General features: G+C 31.1%; 1 protein-coding gene across 1 annotated transcript; it reads right to left on the bottom strand.

The window, feature by feature from the left end:
- Positions 1-2012: 2012 nt before the first annotated feature.
- LOC136979992 (uncharacterized) lies at positions 2013-19689 on the bottom strand. The gene is made up of 25 exons (XM_067276014.1): positions 19627-19689; positions 19506-19558; positions 19313-19407; positions 19109-19224; positions 17674-17911; positions 17080-17219; positions 16884-17013; positions 16745-16814; positions 16538-16646; positions 16373-16461; positions 15194-15334; positions 14959-15124; positions 14786-14836; positions 6630-6682; positions 6460-6556; positions 6264-6395; positions 5945-6182; positions 4594-4733; positions 3554-3695; positions 3411-3480; positions 3225-3333; positions 3065-3153; positions 2419-2559; positions 2198-2363; positions 2013-2090 (listed from the first exon to the last, which is right to left on the bottom strand). Exons 1-25 carry the CDS (start codon positions 19687-19689, stop codon positions 2013-2015), a joined length of 2916 nt encoding a protein of 971 aa, XP_067132115.1.
- Between the last annotated feature and the right edge of the window lie 405 nt (positions 19690-20094).

Here is a 20094-nt window from a genome sequence, read left to right as displayed (position 1 = left end):
ATGAATCAATGCGTTGCAATTTCGCTTTGCTTTGTGTTACCACTAGTGGAGCTACAACTGGTAAAGGAGCGCTTCCCGCTGGTCTCCTGACTTGCTGAATCCTGCCAATTTAAATAATAAAAATAGAAACAATAAATTAATTACTAATTAGGTGTAAATTTTTAAAATTACTACTATATACAGACGTGTGAAAATTATTAGACTCAAGTGTATTTTTATTCAGATTACTGGCGTACCTCTAAATTTTTCGGAGAGATGTTTTCTGGTTACCCTTGTAGTTTTTAGACTCGTCTGGACTAAAATAAGATCCTATCAACAAAATTCATGACAAAATGGAGAGTCATATTAACCAAAACCATTTTAGTTAATATGACTTTCCGTTGTGTTGTGAATTTGTACACAGAAGACAGACTTTTGGCTCACTCTACCTGCAATGCAATTTCACATTAATTGTTCTCAGTTTCCTTCAAAAATATTTAAATTCTTACTATTTTCCAAAATTTTCGAAGGTAACAAATTTTATCTATATTATCAGAACTGTTTTAATTGACAAAAACAGTAATAAAACACAATTTTCACTAATATTTTTTAGCTTTATCATGAATTTAATCGAACACATGACATGAACTGAAAATAACAGTGATTTGCAAAAAAATAAAGAAAAAAATATATTACCTAATTTAAATAAGCCTCTAATTAACTGCAAGGACAGACCAGTGCAATATAAAATGATACACTTTAGGATAAGATCAAAAATAATACACTTTATGCTTGAGTCTAATAATTTACACACTTTTGTATGTTCACAGTTCACAATGATTATGATACGTAATTGTATACTATACAAATTGAGCTTTGAATTATGTAAAACTTTATAGCAAGCTTTGGAAATTTTTAAAACTTATAATGGTTTAAAATACTTACCTCCCCTGTTGCAATCCCTGTATATCATTCTGTAGGTGGTTATCTTCAATATGTTTTTTCATACGAGTGACTAATCCAGCAATTTCTTTCGTACATATTTTGCATTGCACCCTGCGTACCTGTTTTCCTGGATTTCCAGAAATTAGTTTGTACTGGTTCCAGATATTATCAAGCCTTCTTCCTGCATTCATTTTTCACTTAACAGATACCAACGACAATAATAATGTTTTTTCCATCCAAATAATATTACAATAGATTAGTTGTATTGAAGGCGTGGATTCAGGGGGCGATGGGTGCAATCGCCCCCAAGCTTCCAATATTCGAATAACCAAAAACTCAGCGTTTAGACATTAAAACTTAAAACTGTCAAACCCATTTAGGCTCTCTTGTATTGGATTGATTAAATTGTACCCAGCGTGCTGCGTATTACTTCTTGATTTTTTCATTATTCAATTCAAATAAATAAATCAGAAACACCGGAAGCAGATAAAAAAAATGACCTTAGGACCTCTTTTTATCGACCCCCTTGTGACGAACGGCTGGATCCGCGCTGCTGTACTGCTAACAGCATGAACTGGCATGCGCTGTCAGGAATTCTTCTCTTAGTGATAAAAGTCGTGTGTCACGTGCTTTCATGACCCACGAGAGCGAGAAAAATCCTTCATTCCCACACCCACGTTTAGCTGACAAGTCAGAAAAAGTTTATTTACTGTTTTATTACATAAAAATTTATGTAATAAAACAATTTTTTAAAGTTAAAACATTAATATTTACAAATTTATTAAAAATTTAAATGAAAATAATAAAACAAATAGCTCTTATAACAGATTTTCTTCAGATAAGCCAACATATAAGGCGAAACAGTTTTTTAAAAATATTCCTGTATTTTTCATATTGACGTAACTCTGAATTTACACAATTTTTAAATGATTAGAAACATTCAAAACGTTTATTTTTATATTTATTTTATTTATAAACTTCTGAAATTTAGCGGCAAACTATTCATGGCCGAATATTATTCACATCTTCAACAAAAACATTTTAATTCGCAAAATGTTTTCATAATTCCATAACAGAATGTAGAATGATCAGCAACGCTCTAATTTAACATAAGCTCCATACTTCGGTCTGACGGCAATCGGCGAAGGTTTCAACTGAATGGGGTACTAAAAGAAAATTCGATGAATGTGACGTACATATTAATTATATTATAAATTACTTAAATTAAATTATTATCATTATAATTTGACTGTGATACTCGAAAATCAATTACCTTGTCGGTCTTTTCACACGGCAATATACGGTATTTTCGTAAGAGCCGAGCCAAAACTAATTTGGCTTCCATCATTGCGAATCTCATTCCCACGCAGTTTCTGGGTCCCGCTCCAAACGGTTGCCACGAAAGAGGATTGTGTTTGTTTGCATTCTCTGGAGCAAACCTGTAACAGTGTGTTAATAAACCAACAAAATACAGATTTAAGTCATATATATTACCTTTCTGGACGAAATTCTTCGGGATTTTCCCAGTTATCCGGGTCGCGATGTAACCAGTAAACTGGAACTTGAATAGACATTCCCTTTGGAATAAATATATTTCCGTATTGAATATTTTCGGAAGCTTCTCTGTTTACAAATCTGAGAAAAGTACAAAGTTTGTAGAAAATATTGCTTTGAATGAATTTATAATCGACGTATTAATAATAGCACTTGTATTATTAATACAATTTAATTTATTGGTTAATATATAAAATTTTATTTTGTTCAATCTAACTTTTTGCAACTACGATATAGTGAAATTAAATACAGAGATGTTCAGTTATATCGAAGGAAGATAAAATATAGAAACTGTGAGTGTAATATGCTTTTATGTTTAGTTTTAAATTATTAATTTATAACTATTATTTTGATAAACAGTCTTCTATACAAATGTTTAGCTCCACAATATTTTATATTTTGTAATATTTTACTACTTTCTATTTTTATTTACAACTGATGTAATTTTAAATGTTAGAAATAAACTTATGTTGATATTAAACTACTTTCCATAGAATTATTTTATATGCCAAGTCTAGAATATTGTTATCAAATAATTTGTGAAATTTTATGTATTTCTGTAAAAAAAAAAACATTAACTACTCACAAATAAACAGGCGGATACAAACGAAGTATCTCCTTGAGTACTTGATCCAAATATTGCAATTTCTGTACTGAACCGTAATCGAATTCTTTCTGAATAATCGATATTTATATTTATGCAGAACACGACAGGATAAACAATCCAATCATTGGCGATCATTTACCTCTTCTTCCATCAGAGCATTTACTTCTTTTCTAATCTTCTCTTGAACTTCCGGAAAATTAGCCAGCATCAGAGAGCAGTAAGATAAAGCTGTACTTGTAGTTTCGAACCTAACATTTGGTAAATATTTCTAACTAACACACTCCAAATTAGCATAAACAAGTCAATCGTACTGAATTTTTCATACCCAGCAAGAAGGAATACGAATGCATTTCCTACCATTTCGTCCATGGTCAATGATCTAGAGTTGGAAGTGCCTAAAAATGAAAATACCAGTTTAGAAGTAATAAAGTTTTCATTGAATATTAATATCCTTAATACAAGAAATACCGTTAATTAATTCTTTCTCGTTACTTTCTTTATCGACGCTTTCGCTAGCAGCCAGAGATTGATAATCAATGTTGGCTTTATCTTCGATTCGGGCATCGATCATCAATTGGAGAAAATCTGCTCGTCTTTTCTGTATACACGAAAATTAACGTATTGGGTGATTATAAGATACATTTCCCTAAATTGGGGTCTCTTACAGGTAGGCGGACGAGAGATATCGCTGCATAGTTGACAGGTGGCTTATGTAGAATACGCAGAAGCATTTTAATACAAAAATTAGTTCAAATTTTGTCACCAGGAAAATAAGCATGATCGGAAAATAAGAAGAAAAAAACAGATTTAAATTTCTTTATCGATTTCACGAATATGATATTACAGCAGCTACTCAATGTTCTGTCTGTAACTGGAAACGACATGCTGAGAATAAAAGTATGAATCATGATTTCGTGCAGTTGATTCTGTCTTTGCAGAAACGGGAATATGTTAAAACTATACCTTTGAATCTGTTCAAAAGATAAAGGAACTGCTGCATGCAGCAACAAAGTATTTTTAAAATTTTCGTCATCCCTGCAACTACCATCATCTGACCTCTATCGTTGTGATTGTGGAAAGACAGCGTATGACGAAGGCGTATACTCGTCTGTGGATATGAAAGTGAACATTAAACAGAACCTGCAGTACTGCCACACAAATCAGTTGCTCATGCAGTTCTTCATTTCATCATGTCAGATTTAGTGGTGGCTAGCACATTGAGCAGTGGCTTCAATAACATATTCGTGAAATCAGTAAACATGAAATTTTGATTTCCGTGTTTTAGATTGTTTTTCCAATGCACCTATTTCCCTGATGACAAAACTCTAAGGTAGCCTTCTCTTTGCTAAACAGCTTCCACATATTTCTAGATAAGTACTACCTACTAATTTCTACAGCGATGTCCTATCCGTCTTTCCATCAGAGAGTTCGGTACGGAGAAACTAATTTCATAACTATTCGGTGTACTTGAAATGAATATTAAATAAGAATGAAATTTGTATCGTTACCGTAGGATCTTTCTTGCGAGAGTTGATGATGGCTTCACATTTATCTAACAATTCCTTAAGAGGACTTGTACCTCTGTTGATTATTAGAGCAAAAATGACGCGAAAAAGTCGAAAAAACGGTTGGAGAAACTCAAAAGATCCTAAGGAAAAATAAGTTTAAACAAAGGTAAGTATTAAAATGAAAACTTAAAATATATTAATTTTACAAAATTTATATTAAAATATTATTGTGAAAGGTTTAAAATTGAATTTAATTATCGTTTTTAAACTTATTTTCTTTCAATTGTCTGCGATCTCTTTAGATTTGTAACTGATTCAAAGCTAATTATAATTTATATATAAACAGACTATTTACATTGTATCAAATCTGCGTAACATAAAAATATCTTAAACAAATAAAACGGCAAAGACGTATTCGGACAAGACTATGTCTCGGAGACTCGCTACTAAGCCGGATCACTTCGACGCTCACGTCGGGTCTCGTTCTCATTCTCCAATCATCTTGGGTATCGCTGGTTTTGAGCGCGATCATTCAAACTTCGCCGGCCATAGCCATGACCACGAGGTCATCCACGATGCATTTTCGGTAAAATTAACCTATCGAATGTTGAAATTTCTCTCCGTTGGATGACGACCCAGGTTGAATTTTTGTCAATGCAAAAATTTCTCGTTTTTGAAAAAAAAATAATGGTGGCTATTGTATCGTTCGCAATTGTTTATTTATTTTGCAGAAACGAAATATATATATATACTGATAAATGTAAAAAGAAAAAGTTATTATATTTCGGAAGTTAGTTTTAATATAAAATTATAAAATTATAACGACGCGCCATCTAGTTTCAAAAAGTTCCGATGACGAAACGAGTTATCTCAGGTCAATCGGTCGAGGTTAGCACGTGGCGACCAGAAATATGTGGGGACAGAAATAACCCGAGACAGGTAAATGGAGTTTTTTCAAAGATTCGTGTGTCAAAATTCGATTTTACAATATTCGTATTTCCAACTTACCAACCAGCAACGGATGCGCAAATCTCGCACTGCTGCCTGTTTGTAGAAAGTGTCGCCATTTTGTATTTTATTGTGTTTCGGTTCACGGTCCCCTGACTACCTACAAGTCTGGTTTTTTTCATGCGCGCACGATTTGGGCACCTAATACTCTGTGCCAAATTTAAAATCCTGACATGTACTCCTTCATATCTCTAAGCTGGTAAGACAGCAGGCAGTACGATTTTATAAACAAGACATAGTCTTGTCAAAAATAAAAACTATAATAAATATTTAAAAAATTTATCATATATTAATGCTAATTTATTTATGAAAGTTTGATTTATATAAAATAAGAACGACTCACTTGTAAAGAGTAGAAAGAAATGTCTAAAGGGTGCATGAATTAAAATATTGCACAACTTATAAAGAGAACTTTCGGGATTTATCTGAATATCAGTCTGAAAACCAAAGGCAGTTCTGACAATTACATCCATGGTCAGCCTTTGGTACAGAGCATAGGAGTCAAAGGCTTCTCCCGATTCACATAATTTGTCAAAGTTGTTTAACAGAAGTTCAATGGCATCGTTTATAATGGGCGACATCTGACACATAATATTAAATGTTATATATTATTATAAATACTGCTATAGTATAAGTTATAACAATTTTATATATTTTTATACCAGTTTCATCTTGCTCGTGGTAAAAGAAGGTGTAACTACGCTTCTCATCTGCTTCCATTTTGCACCTTTCAAATTAATTAAATGATAAGCTAATCGATTTGTAGACAGCTTGTTGTTTTCTGAATGGAGAGTCTAAAAAAGTTTTTCTCTTGTAATCAGTAGATTAATATTCTATATTGAAATAAACTTTCCTCACCGGTCGATCTGAAAAATTATGGAAATCTTTGATTTGAATATTTTTCAATAATTCGGTGTCTGTAACAAACAGAACCGGAGTCGTGCCGTAATAATATCTGAAATTATATTAATGTACAATATTTATATTTATTATAATACATGCAATAAAAATGGATAAATTTCTCTTACCCTAGAACTTTGCCATATTTGGAAATCCACTCTTTGTGGGTCCGTAAAGGTCCCTAAAAATCATATTATAATTACCTTCTTAACGATAAATTTAAAATGAATTCAGAAGTTACCTTTAAAAATAATTCTAACGAATTTCCAAAAAATATGTTTGGTTGAGGCCCGGGAATTCCGATTTTATTGAAAACTGAAAACTGCTTCCTTCTTTGTCTACAGAAATGAGGAAAGTGATGAATTATTCAACGATAATTGTAAAGAAACCGGTAGGATTTCGTCGTTGTGATGTATTATAAAATTTTTTCTTACATTTAATAATAATAATTTCGCAAATAATTTTATATAAAATATTTGTAAATAATTCTGCATAAATTTTAATTAAAATTCCATAGAATTTCCTTTAATAAATGTTATAAGTTGTGTAAATGAGAACATTTTATGAGAATATAAATCTTTATAATGTTTGCAGTATTCTTTTGATATGTGTAAAAACTATAATACGTTTTTAAAATAGTAATGAATGAAAAATTAGTTTATTAAAAATATACATGTGTAAAGTACAGTTTTGTGTGATCAAAACACCGTTATTTTCATATAACGTTGCACCTTGTTCCTACCCTTTATCGATTTGTTTATATACAGATAAAAAATAAAAATAAAAAACATTATAATCATAAGCTGATTAGAAAACCATTTGGTACAGCAAGCCAATGACACAGCCCGTTTCAAATGAAAGGGGCTACCTCATTGGCTTTTAGTATCAACATTAAAACCGTAGTACCTAACAACTACAGTATTAAAACCGTATTACCTAGCAATATTTAAAATGAATAAATATTGAACTCACAATTAAAATCTATCATAATTTCATTTCATCTGCTACAATTACTATATGTAATTTAAATAAAACGATTTTAAAAAATCTGACATTATGACATTATACAAATAATTTACAAAATGTAAGATAATCTAATGATAAAAGTATTGACAGACAGGTCTAAACTGTTTGTCTTTCAATAGAACAACATAGCATCTTGATTTTTATATTAAAACTAAAGAGAAATTATTTAATGCTTAGAAATTAGTTAATTAAAATTTGTACTACTTACCGATACCATAAATACAACAAAATGGAGAAAACTGGTAAAAAAATTTGCAAAAACATTACGAGACAGTAGAGAAAGTAGGAGTGTCGTTATAGTCTTTAATCAGATGAAGTGTACTTCATAATATATATAACCTTTGTTTGCTTACAGATAACGTAATGAATGACGCTGCAATTTTGTATTATTTATCAATGACGAATAATTATTATCGTATTTCATAAACGATGAAACAGTTATAATATCAAATTTACAAATAATGCATTTCGTAGGTAGCAAAGGAAGTTAGAAAACTTCAGAGTAATACTCTGAAGAGTCATGTTTGATAACCTATGACTTGTGTAATGCTCTATTACCCGATATAATGAGTAATATGGCCACATTGTATGGCCGGAAAATATTTTGAAAATTAGAAGGCGTAATTTCTATGAAAGTGACGTGTTTATTAAACATTTAAGTACTTTTAAATGCTTAATAATTACCATAAATGCTTAGCTTACCGAATGGTTTGCTGAATTTCAAAGAAAAATTTTTCTCTTATTATTTGGGCTTTGGAGTCGTGTAAAAATCTACTGACTCCGACTCCGGCCAGGGGCGGATTTCTTAACAAAATAGGCCCGGAAATTCTGATGTCATCATTTGACCTCAGACTAAAAGCTTCAATAAATAGAGTTTTAATAAAGATAGAACGTAGAAACTTTTTTATTTCGAGGAAAAGGTTTCCTCTAAGTAATGACGATAGTCAATATATAAATATGTATTCGATAATTTTTACTTTTCTGGCTGTTATATATAACAGAGGGAAAGTGTAGCCATCGGTCAAATGATCCCTTCCAAATTTTTACATCTTTGCACTCAGGACACCTTGAAATGTCGAAATATGCAAAAGATTTGGAGGATTTTTTCTGCATGTATGGATGTTAGACTGTGTTTGTAGGACAAGATTTTGTTCACACTGAAGCTTAATAACTTCTGTAGTTTTTGAATCGGAGTCAGATGGTTTAAAACAAAAGTTATTACGGTTTAAAGTAATTGAACTAAATTGTGCTTCACACACATTCTAACGTTCCGTGCATACAGAAAAAACATCGTATGTTTTTGTACTTCTCTACGTTTCGAATCTTCCCGAGTCAAAAAAAAATAAAAATCTGGAAAAGTCATTTTTTCACTGATCGCCATTCTTTTTCTTTGTCATAGGCCTATACTGTATAACAGCCGGGAAAGTATTATGTCAGCATTCGTGGAAGCACAGATTAGATTAAAAAAAAAATTGTGTACGCTAATAGTGAGTAAAATATTCATTAAACATATATAAACAGACAAATAGCTTGTTGTGACTATGCGCAATAACACAGAAATGGATGAGTCTAAGAACAATACACATTATTGTTCGTTCGGAAACGGATATACAGTTTCAAAAATGGCGGGACAACGGTCCATCAACTCTCCGGTCACGTGACTTTACTAACCCCTCTTTTCCCTGTTGAAAGGCACCCTCGCCGTGGCATCCCTCACATAGCTGTCGACAGCCATCATACATTTTACATTTTGGTTCTACATTTCCTTTTACATACGAGTTATCTCATTTCTTTGCGTATATAATAAATACATAACATAATATATATTTGCTCATACTTAGTGAATATTTATTTACAGGATCATTAATTCTATACTTAAAAGATCAGAATACAAAATAAAAACTTTCCGTAGTTATGTATATTTTGTTCCTTTCGTTTGTTTTTTCGTACGTGGCTTATCTTACATATATATATTATTACACTTTGGGTATTTTCCCCCTAATATTAATAGAAATTATTTAGATATGTAAAATTACATTTAATATAAATGATTTTAAAACAAATTTACATACAGTAGAGCGTCGATAAGTGGAACGTCGGTAAGTGGAATGGCCGGAAAGTGGAACGATTTTCAGTCGGACTGTGTCGTGCTGAATCGAATGTTTTTGATACTAAATTTACTTCTAAAGTATAATTTTCATGTTTTTTATATTCTTTAATATATTTATTTTGTTTGTACAAAATGCAGAAATAATTTTTAACGATACGATAGCCTCGATTATTATTATAAAAATTTTCGTTAGGCTTAAAATCGACGAAAATTCAACACGAAGCGACACGCAACGGAGAAAAATTCGAACATCGGACAGGTTAATGTATTTTTTCGTACAAAGTCGGAAACTGGAACAAATCATTAACTGGAAGGACCCCAGTCCCCAATTGGTTCCACTTATCGACGCTCTACTGTACTGTATTATTCTATGGTTCGAATTCGTTTGCAGTATGTTTCTAACATAGACGATGACAAATTTTAGGAACAAACGCTATTACTGTTGATTAAATTTTAACCTACAACGTGCAATTGTTTATTGTTACTTCGTCACAATGCTCTCAATTTTATCTGGTGTCGACTTTCATCTATCTAACTCTTAATTCCGTCCTCGAGATTAATTAAAGAAGAACAATTTCTAATTATTTCATCACTTATAAAATGTGATTACAAACCTTTACATCTGTCAAAAATTCCACAACTAGTTACATAACTTTTCCGGCAAAAATATTTGTTTAAGAAACATAATAGCAGTTTAAAAATTATAGGTAGTGCCATCTATTATGAAATTTTCTTAAAAAGTATTTTTTTATATTATTAATTATAATAAAAAAGCAAAAGACTTAATTTTCAAGGTAGTGATGATTTTTATATTTAAAAACATTATAAATGCTAATGACAAATAAAATCTTTATTAAGTCCGATTACACACGAGATACGTCACGTGACCCTTCTCTATCTCCCCGTCCTCTTGGCCTTTACCCACCAAAATTTAATAGCATCAATCCCCCTGATAAATAAACTTCCCTCTCAAATTTCAGGAATTTTCAGCAAAAGGTACACGAGTTACTGAGCTTGAAAATAGACAAACAAAATGGTATTCCAGACACACACTATATACCCATACGTAAAGAGAAATAACCTACTGTATTTTCATTTTTTCTTATTTATTTTTGAATATTTTCATGAAAAATTCGACCGGAAAATGCAAAAAAAGAATTTTTTTTTTTGGTTTATGCAATAGAAATTCGTACTTTATTTTTCGGCTGAAAATATAGAGTAATTTAAATTGTAATTTCATGACAGCATCGTCCGAGCTTTTTGAATATTTAAGCGAAATTTATTATGCAAATGGAATTCGTAAATAAAACTTAATACGATGTTGTAACTTTAAACTTCGTATAGGTAATTCTGATTCACGAGACAACTAGTTAATGTTTCGTCATTTTCGTCACTGATAAAATTCGAATTTCGTAAAGAAATATTGTAAATTTATACTTTATTTTTATAATTTCTCTTCAAATTTCGAAATTTCGAAGTTTAAAAACATCTGCGTAACTGTAAAAACATGTTTAAAAATATTTTTCATTGGAGAATACAGTTAAATATTCGGTAAAATGGCAAAAATTATGCACCCATTGTCATGAAAATTACGTTAGAATTCATCTATACGATTTTAATTCTAATAAGACTCTAATATAAACAACATAAGCAAATTCTAAATGCAAATAACTATAAATTGATGTAGAGAGTACGTAGTCAAGTGAAGTTACATCAATGGCATTGTGGCTTGACTTGCAAATGAGCTTAATAAACTACAGATTAGAGCCTGGTGCCACGAGAAACCTCGCTTCATTTTCGATAAATTATTACGGTAGTATGTATTAATCAGTATTATTTGAGAGAGAACGTAGGACCTCTTGTAGCGTGTTCAAATCCAAATCTGATAAGTCCGGAATTTTTCTTAACACCTCAACATATACTTTACCTAGAAATTCAATTGCTTTAAATATTGCAGATTTAATGAAAAAGCCACGAACACACTTCAAATTTACCACGATGTGTCTTCCGTCAAAACGTTTTTGGAAAATATTCCTATTTAGGTGTTAGACACGTGAAGAAAACAGAAAATGCTCGTGGCCAGCCATGTGCAGTTTTCTATACTCGGCCAATGGGGTGCATTTTTAAATATTATTTGTAAGATGTCTTCTCCGATTAAAAAAACTATAAAAGAATTAAACGAAATGTAATTTTTGGCAATTCTAATTACAGAATTTTTAATTAAATGTATTGAAGAGGCGGTACGTAAACAGATGATAAGATGATATTTTTTAATGTGTATTTATATATTTAAACAAGTAAATATGTACACATAAGTAGATAAAAAAGATGATAAGACGAGACTGATTAGACTAAAACAATACATAAAAATAACGATATCTACTTCAACTTTAAGCTTTACACATAGAAAAAAAACGATAATTAAAATAAAATTATAATATAATATCGAAATCATCAATTATATATATATAACTTTCTGACGATAAATATACCCATCCATAGTGTTGTAACTTAGTTTTTCATTTGCCTTTTAAAATTACTTTAAAAATTATCATCAACTGTAAAGAAAATACTTTTATAATACATCACAAACAATGACGAAATCCTATTCGTTTGTTTACTATTATCCTTTCATAATTCGTGACTTTCTCATTTCTCTACCCTTCCTACCCACGCTCGAACTGAGTTCGAGCAAGTTCGATAGCGTTACAAACGGACGGACATTTGGGCTCTGGGAAAAATAATATTTTTTAAAAAAATTTCCGGATGCTTTTTAAGTCCTCAGATTGTTTTAAAAAATTTTTACCCACGCGAAAGAATTTTATAGCGATTTTAATTAACCTTTAATGACGCGCGATTAACGCTTAATTGTATTTTATGAGATTTTTTTTTATAGAATTTCATTCATCGTTCTAAAGTTCTCGTGCACAGATTTTACTGCGGTAAAGTTATTTAAAGATACTTTCTGATGTCAAAAACGACAGCCAATAGTTTTTTAATTTTTTTAATTAATAGATTTTATTATATAATGGATTTTATTATATTAGTTAAGTCGGGGGGTCGGAAATTTCAATTAAAATCGTAATTTTTAAAAAATATTTAGAAATATACTGCCACCTAGTATTCACCCTATTTTATACCCTTGTCCTCCTGAGACTTTTATCAGAATGTCCCGCGAAAAACGATACCAGCTGTTCTCAAGGTCATCCATCTGTAAACACGATAACTCATCGGTGTCAAATTTTGCAAAAAGATGAGACAAAGGAAATTAAACTTTGAAGCTTTCTCTTAAAAATTAACGCATTTCTTTTGTTTTTTCGTTTTTATGTTTAATTACATAAAAACTAATAATTAAGAAATCAAATCGTGCGGAAATGGGAAAGAAGCTGTTTTCAGTTATCAGTAAACTCGGAATTCCCGGACCTCAACTGCCTTCAAATCGATTAGCTCATAATTTAATTAGTTTAAAAGGTGCAAAATGGAAGCAGATGATAAGCATAGTTACAGCTTCTTTTACCACAAGCAAGATGAAACTGGTATAAAAAAAAGTATAATTTTAAAATTGACACTAAAGAATAATTAATTGTCATTGTTATTTATTCTTATGCATTAGATGTCCTCATTATAAACGATGCCATTGAACTTCTGTTAAACAATTTTGAAAAATTTTGTGAATCAAGAGAAACCTTTGAATCCTATACCATGTATCATGGCTGATCATGGATGTGATTGTCAGAACTGCCTTTGGTTTTCATATCGATATTCAGATAAATCTTAAAAGTTCTTTCTACAATCTGTGTGCTTTTTTCGTTCAGGCACCATTGAGGCGTTTTATTCTATACATGAAAAGTGGGTCATTCAGCTAACTAATTTAATTCTTTAAAACTCAATTTCTTTAAAAAAAGATCTTTCTTTCTTAAAAATAATTGATGAAACTTCACAGTTAAGAACGGTAAGTTCAACCGTTGTTATTTTATCTGGACCGCATTTCATCAGAGACAAAGACTACTGGGTTTTATCTTCGTTACTCTTTATTTTACTATGCATTTCGGATGCAATCTTTGCATCCGTGCTAACTTGCACCCCTCGTCATGTGTTACATTTCTATAAATGGTAGAAAACACATTTATTACATTAATTATTGTAGTGGAATTTTTACAAGTTACACGAAGTTATTACAATTTTTTTTACATGTTACAAGAAGTTATTACAAATTATATTATTATTAACATTATAGTGAACTAACCCATTTTTTATATATATATTTAGACATTCAGTTACGAAGTGTTGGTGTTTTGTCCCCTAAGGCATTTCTAACGGCCTTTCTGTCGGTTTACTTGCTTTATTTAGTCCCTCCCATTTCCTCCCATACTTCGTCAATCTCCATGCCATTGTTTAAGTTTATAGTGTTGTTTTTATTAATTATTGCGAACTGTTCTTTGAATTTTCGTAAATAATTGTCCTCTTTGTGGATTATTTTTACACTTTTGATATCGATTGTACATCCAAATTTGCTGCAGTGGTTAGTCCATGGTGATTGGTTATATTTGAGTCTGATTGCTGCTTCATGTTCTTTTATTCTGGTTTTGAGTTGCATTCCTGTTTCTCCTATGCATATTGCTCGTGTAACTTGTAAAAATTCCACTACAATAATTAATGTAACGAATGTGTTTTCTACCACTTACAGAAATGTAACACCTGATGCGGGGTGCAATAGACCAAAAGATTGCGCTTGAAATGCATAGTAAAATAAAGAATAACGAAGATAAAACCCAGTAGTCTTTGTAACTGATGAAATGCGGTCCAGATAAAATAACAACGGTTGAACTTATCGTTCTTAACTGTGAAGTTTCATCAATTATTTTTAAGAAATTGAATTTTAGACAATATAAAGAAGCCGCACCATTGATAACATGTCTGTTACTTATAAAAGATAATTTAATTCTTATTTTTAAATTTTCTATTAGCATTTAGTGTTTTTTAGAATCTTCACTACATTTTTTAATATAAATTTTAGTGTTTGATGCAACAGATTAACTTAAATCCGATGTCACATTAAGCACTTTATTCATCTAAACATTCTTTACTTCGTTATGTCTTAAGAATAAAGATTTAGTTGTTGACACAACGTTGTAATTTGATATATACACCACGTTTAGGTCTTATAATATTTGGTGTCAATTCCAGTTCGAAAGGAAACTGAAAGAATTCGAAGATAAAAATTATTATTTATAGAAAGGGAATGCAATTCATTATAGAAAAATGATAAAGTATTCATATATATTCGTAGTATTAATTAATAAAATTAATATTTCTCTTACTTTATCGGTTTTTTCGTAAGGTAATATGCGGTATTTATTTAATATGTGAGCCAAAGCTAATTTTGCTTCCATCTGTGCAAGTCTTATTCCTACGCAATTTCTGGGTCCAGCTCCGAAAACTTGCCATGCCAAAGCGTTATTTTTACGAGCAACTTCCGGTGCGAATCTGAAACGAAAATATTTCACGAAATCTTCAGTAAATTTGCAAATTTTAATTAAAAACTCTTCAGTTTACCTTTCTGGACAAAATTCTTCGGGTCGATCCCAATAATCCGGATCGCGGTGTAACAAGAAAGAGGGAACTTGCACTATCATCCCTTTAGGAATGAAAATGTCGCCGTAAACAACATCTTCGTTAGCTTCACGATCTACGAATCTGTGATAAATGAAAATTTAATATAATATAATTTTGAAATTCGCGATATTCATGAATTTATGTATTTATGCACGCCAGTTTTTACAACACACTCCGGATTATATACATATAAGCCCTATACGTTTCGATATATATAATCGAGACGAGTTGATGATGATAATAATAATAATAATCAGCGCAGAGCCCAAACGGTTAGGAGTTGAAAGTTGAAATTTGGTACAGTCAGGGTACGTCACGAGAACGCACACTAAGAAGGGATTTTTCGAAATTTTTCCCCACGGGGTAGAGGAACAAGATTACAATTAACAATGGAAGTGTTAAGTAACAGTGGAAATGTTCAGTAACAATAGATGTGTCAACAATGGAATTGTTAAGAGAAAGCGACGTACAAGACGCAGATGCACTTTTTTTCGTTTTTGCGGGAAATCGAACATATTTTTAGACCCATCTAAAAATTCTGTAATTACTCTGGAAATAGGGGGGACCCAATTCTTGCATTCAGTGAAAACGGGTAAGGTTGACTATAACGTAATAATCTTAATCTTCGCTATCGTTACTTTTGCCCGAGCAACGCCGGGCCTACCTGCTAATACTTATATAATTTGGGAAGATATGAAAGAGGAGTACCAATCGAGTTAATACAAATTGAACATTAAACAGTGTTCGAAATACGTTTAATTCCATCTCTTGCTTGAAATTTTATCAATTCTCGCCTGTACTTCGTCTCAACTTAACTTACCACGGCGAAATCTGTAAGTGTCTTTTCATTGGTGGCAATGTCACCATTTTACCATTCCTCTCGTTTCCGTGGTGATTTAGTGTTAACATTTGTGTTGTAGAACAAAATTGCGCATATTCGTTGCTTTAAAAAAATCCTGTTTTTATGTTAATTTTGTTTTTTGCAGATTTATTTCGATGGTTCCTGTTGAATCGAGAATAATTAAAGACCCTGTTTTGATAATAATTCTTTAATTTTTAACTGATCTTCATCTACTACGGGGATTCTAACTGGCAGATAATATGTATACGAATACTTACAAATATACTGGAGGATAGAGACGAAGTATTTCTTTAAATGCTTGATCCAGATATTGTAATTTCTGAACGGTGCTGTAATCCAATTCATTCTGAAAGAAAACAAAATCTTTTTTGTAATACAAACTGTAATTACTGTGTAAATATGATTGTCCTTCGTAAATTTACCCCTTCTTCTATCAGAGTTTTCACTTCATTTCTTATTTTTTCCTGGAAGTCGGGAAAATTAGCTAACATCAGAGTGCAAAAAGCCAGAGCAGTACTCGTGGTTTCGTATCTAAATCGTTCGTAAGATATTTACCATTAAAAATCTAACAAACATATATTTATATAACAGTTAAAATCTATGGAAATACGCTAAATAACTGTTCTCACCCGGCCAAAAGTATTATAAATGCATTCGATGTCATCTCATTCATAGTCAAACGTCTCGATTTGACGGTTTCTGTCGAAAATTTTCAATTATTCGTTAAAATGCAAAAATAATTTAATACAAAACTTAAATTGTAAATACCATTCTTCACTCGCTTAACATCGACTTCTTTCTCTACGTTATCGCTAGCAGCCAAATCTTGGTAATCAACGTTGACATTTTCCTTAATTTCCGCATCGATTAAGAGTTGAAGGAGATCCGGTTTTCGTAGCTGTGTATTTTGTAAAATAAGTTAGAAAAATCGTTGAAAAACGATGGCGAAATTTCTTGTTATTACCGTTGGATCGTTTTGTCGAGCTTTGACAATGGCTTCACATTTGTTGATAAGATCATTTAGTGGACTAGTACCTCTGTTTTTGATGATTGCAGTTACTTTTCGAATTATTCTCATAAACGGTTGAAGAAAACCGAAAGAAGCTATAAATAAATGAAATTGTTCTGAAAATGCGATAACTGTGTTCAAAAGTATTAATATTTCTGTTTAATGCGAAACTTCTACTCATGGCAAGAAATGTCATGTAACGTAGTCTTTGACTTTCGGACAATTCTCTCGTGCGCCGTATTTTGGTATTTTTAAATGGCTATTTGTATGCCAAATTTGGACTTTTATAAATTTTCAGTGGACAAGCTGTAATTTCGACATGTGCATTGGCATTTTTCTACCAGTTTTTTAATTTTTTGGTATCAGCAAAATCATTTGTTAAAAATAAATTTGTAAACTAAATTGCAGTGAGTAAACAAAATGATGCCTTCTATCAACAAATAGCCAAACTGTATAAAAAATTCTTAGGGTGTTTACTACTTCTAATAATCTTTAATTTAGTTATTTATACTAAAAATAATTATATATTATTGTATAGAATTGACTTACTTGTTAAAAGAGCGAAAAAGAATCGAAACGGAATATGAAACATGACATAAACCAAATGAAGTAAGGGATCTTTCAAATTTTTCTGCGCGTTAGATTGAATTCCAAAGGCAATTCTGACAATCACATCTAAAGTTAACCTTTGAAAGAATGAATATGCTTGAAAGCCTTCTCCAGACTGGCAAAATTTCTCAAAATTTTCCAGTAAATCTTCAATGGCATCATTTATCATGGGTGACATCTACAAAGTAAACAAATGTTTTTAACATCGAATCGATACTATAAGTAGCAAGCGTGTCATAAGGAATTGAAATAATTAAAAGATAAATATAGGATAAAAGCATCACTTGATCTAGTAATTGAGATTGCAATTGCGATACATTTTACTGCTATCTGTGAATTGCTCTTTATGTTTTTATAAGTTGCAATGTGTACCGATCTATAAAAATAAATATGTGATGACTATGCAACATTGGGAAGAAAATGAACAGATGGCAGTCAGTGAAACTGGAAGAGTCCATTTCTGTCACGCCAAACTTTCGAGAATTTTGAATTTAACAATTAAAACGATATGAAGCTATAAAACGAAATTTATTTTATATACCAGGGGTGGACAAGCAAGAGTTTAGTGGGAGCCTAATTATAGGTTTTGCAAAATGCATGGGAGCCGCAGTTCTGTACTTTTTTATTTTGTACAGCAGTTCTGTACCGCCATTTTATTATATAATATAAATATTATATAAAACAAATATTGAACTTTTTTAATAAACATATTTTCACAAAATTATGGAAATAAAATAGTAAAAATAATAATAAAAAGCAGAAATTAACACTTTCAGGAAGAGCCGCATGTAACTCAAATATAGCCGCATGCGGCTCCGAGAGCTACATCTGCCGATGTCTCTTATATACTAATGTTACTTATTTTTTATATTTTATTTGTACCTGTTGATTTAAAGAATCGCAAGAATTAACATTTAAAACCCTTTTCGTCATAGCAAGGATACCTTTGATGGAGACGGTTAGGTCATCAGCGTATCACTCTAAAAGATCCCTATCAAATCCAAGCGATTTGATCCAGGATCGTTCTGCCACGAATGTGTGGTCTCGTCCCTTAAAAGTCCGTTCCCATTGTGGCACTGGCCAAATTCACGATGTGTATGAAAAAATGCCTTCTTAGTGCCCACAGACAGAAAGAGTTTTAAAAAATTTGATCAAGCAAATCTGTAATCCATTTTTAATAGCAAAATCTTAGAGTAACTAAAATTCTAAAAATTTGTATTTCAATATATACCGTATATATATTTATTAGAGAAAACCGAAATATTCATGATTTACGCGCGATGTATTCAGGTGCCCAAAAATAATTTTTTTAAAACAATACTTGAGTAAGATGTGTTTTCTTCCCAGTTACTCAAACATAAGTTGATGTCTTTACCATTTTCATCTTGCTCGTGGTAAAAGAAGGTGTCATGACACTTCTAAGCTGTTTCCATTTCGTTCCTCTCAAAAAAATTAAGTGTTGAGAATCACGACCAATAGATACAGCTGAATTTTCTCTCACGAGTATCTAAAAATATTATGAAAAGAAATTCCGTAATTTGTCGTTAATTTTTATAATAATTTCAAAATTTCTTTACAGATCTGTCTGTGAATTTCTGAAAATCTTTGATCAATATCTTCTTCAATAAATTTGCATCCGCCACTAGCAAAATTGGAACCTCGCCGTGGTAATATCTAGATTAAAAGTGTTAAAAAGGGAAATTAAAAGAATTTCAATTGTAACGTCGAGCATACTTTAATATTTATGAATTTAAATGTAAAATTTTATTTACCCGAGCACTTTACCATATCTGGAGATCCATTCTTTGTGAGGTCGTATGCTTCCCTGAAGAAAGTTTAGATTATCGTATATTAATTAATGTAAAATACAGTATATTAAGTTTTAGCCTTTACCTTTAAGAATATTTCCAAGTAATTTCCAAAAAATACATTTGGAGGAGGACCGGGAATGCCCATCTCTTGAAACAAAGAAAAATGTTTTTTTCTCTTCCTACAGAAAGGAAGAATTAATGAAATTTTAGTTTAACAAGTAAAACAAAATACAAAAAAAAAATGGTGAAATGTTTGAAACGGCACGTTACATACAGAATTTTAGTTTTAATGATTTAATATAAGATTTTTAATACGTCTTCAACCCGCATACAGCGATTTTTGTTAATATGTAATTTTGCAAAAAGAAAAAAAACACTTCATATTTATTAGATAACAATTTAAAATTAACGATAAAATTTAAAGGTATTTACTAGTTGGTATCTTGGGTACAATACAGATTATTATCTTGTGCAGGTTACATTATACATTTTTGAGGGAAATATACAATAAAGTAGTGAAGATCTTTATGTAATCCGTTACGATCTTTAC

The sequence above is a fragment of the Centruroides vittatus genome, unplaced genomic scaffold (assembly GCF_030686945.1).
Source record: "Centruroides vittatus isolate TY-2023 unplaced genomic scaffold, ASM3068694v2 contig_658, whole genome shotgun sequence".
In the NCBI taxonomy this organism is placed as follows: Eukaryota; Metazoa; Arthropoda; class Arachnida; order Scorpiones; family Buthidae; genus Centruroides; species Centruroides vittatus.
Note: the sequence above shows the minus strand (reverse complement) of the source record. Positions and strands in the feature narration are given on the sequence as shown.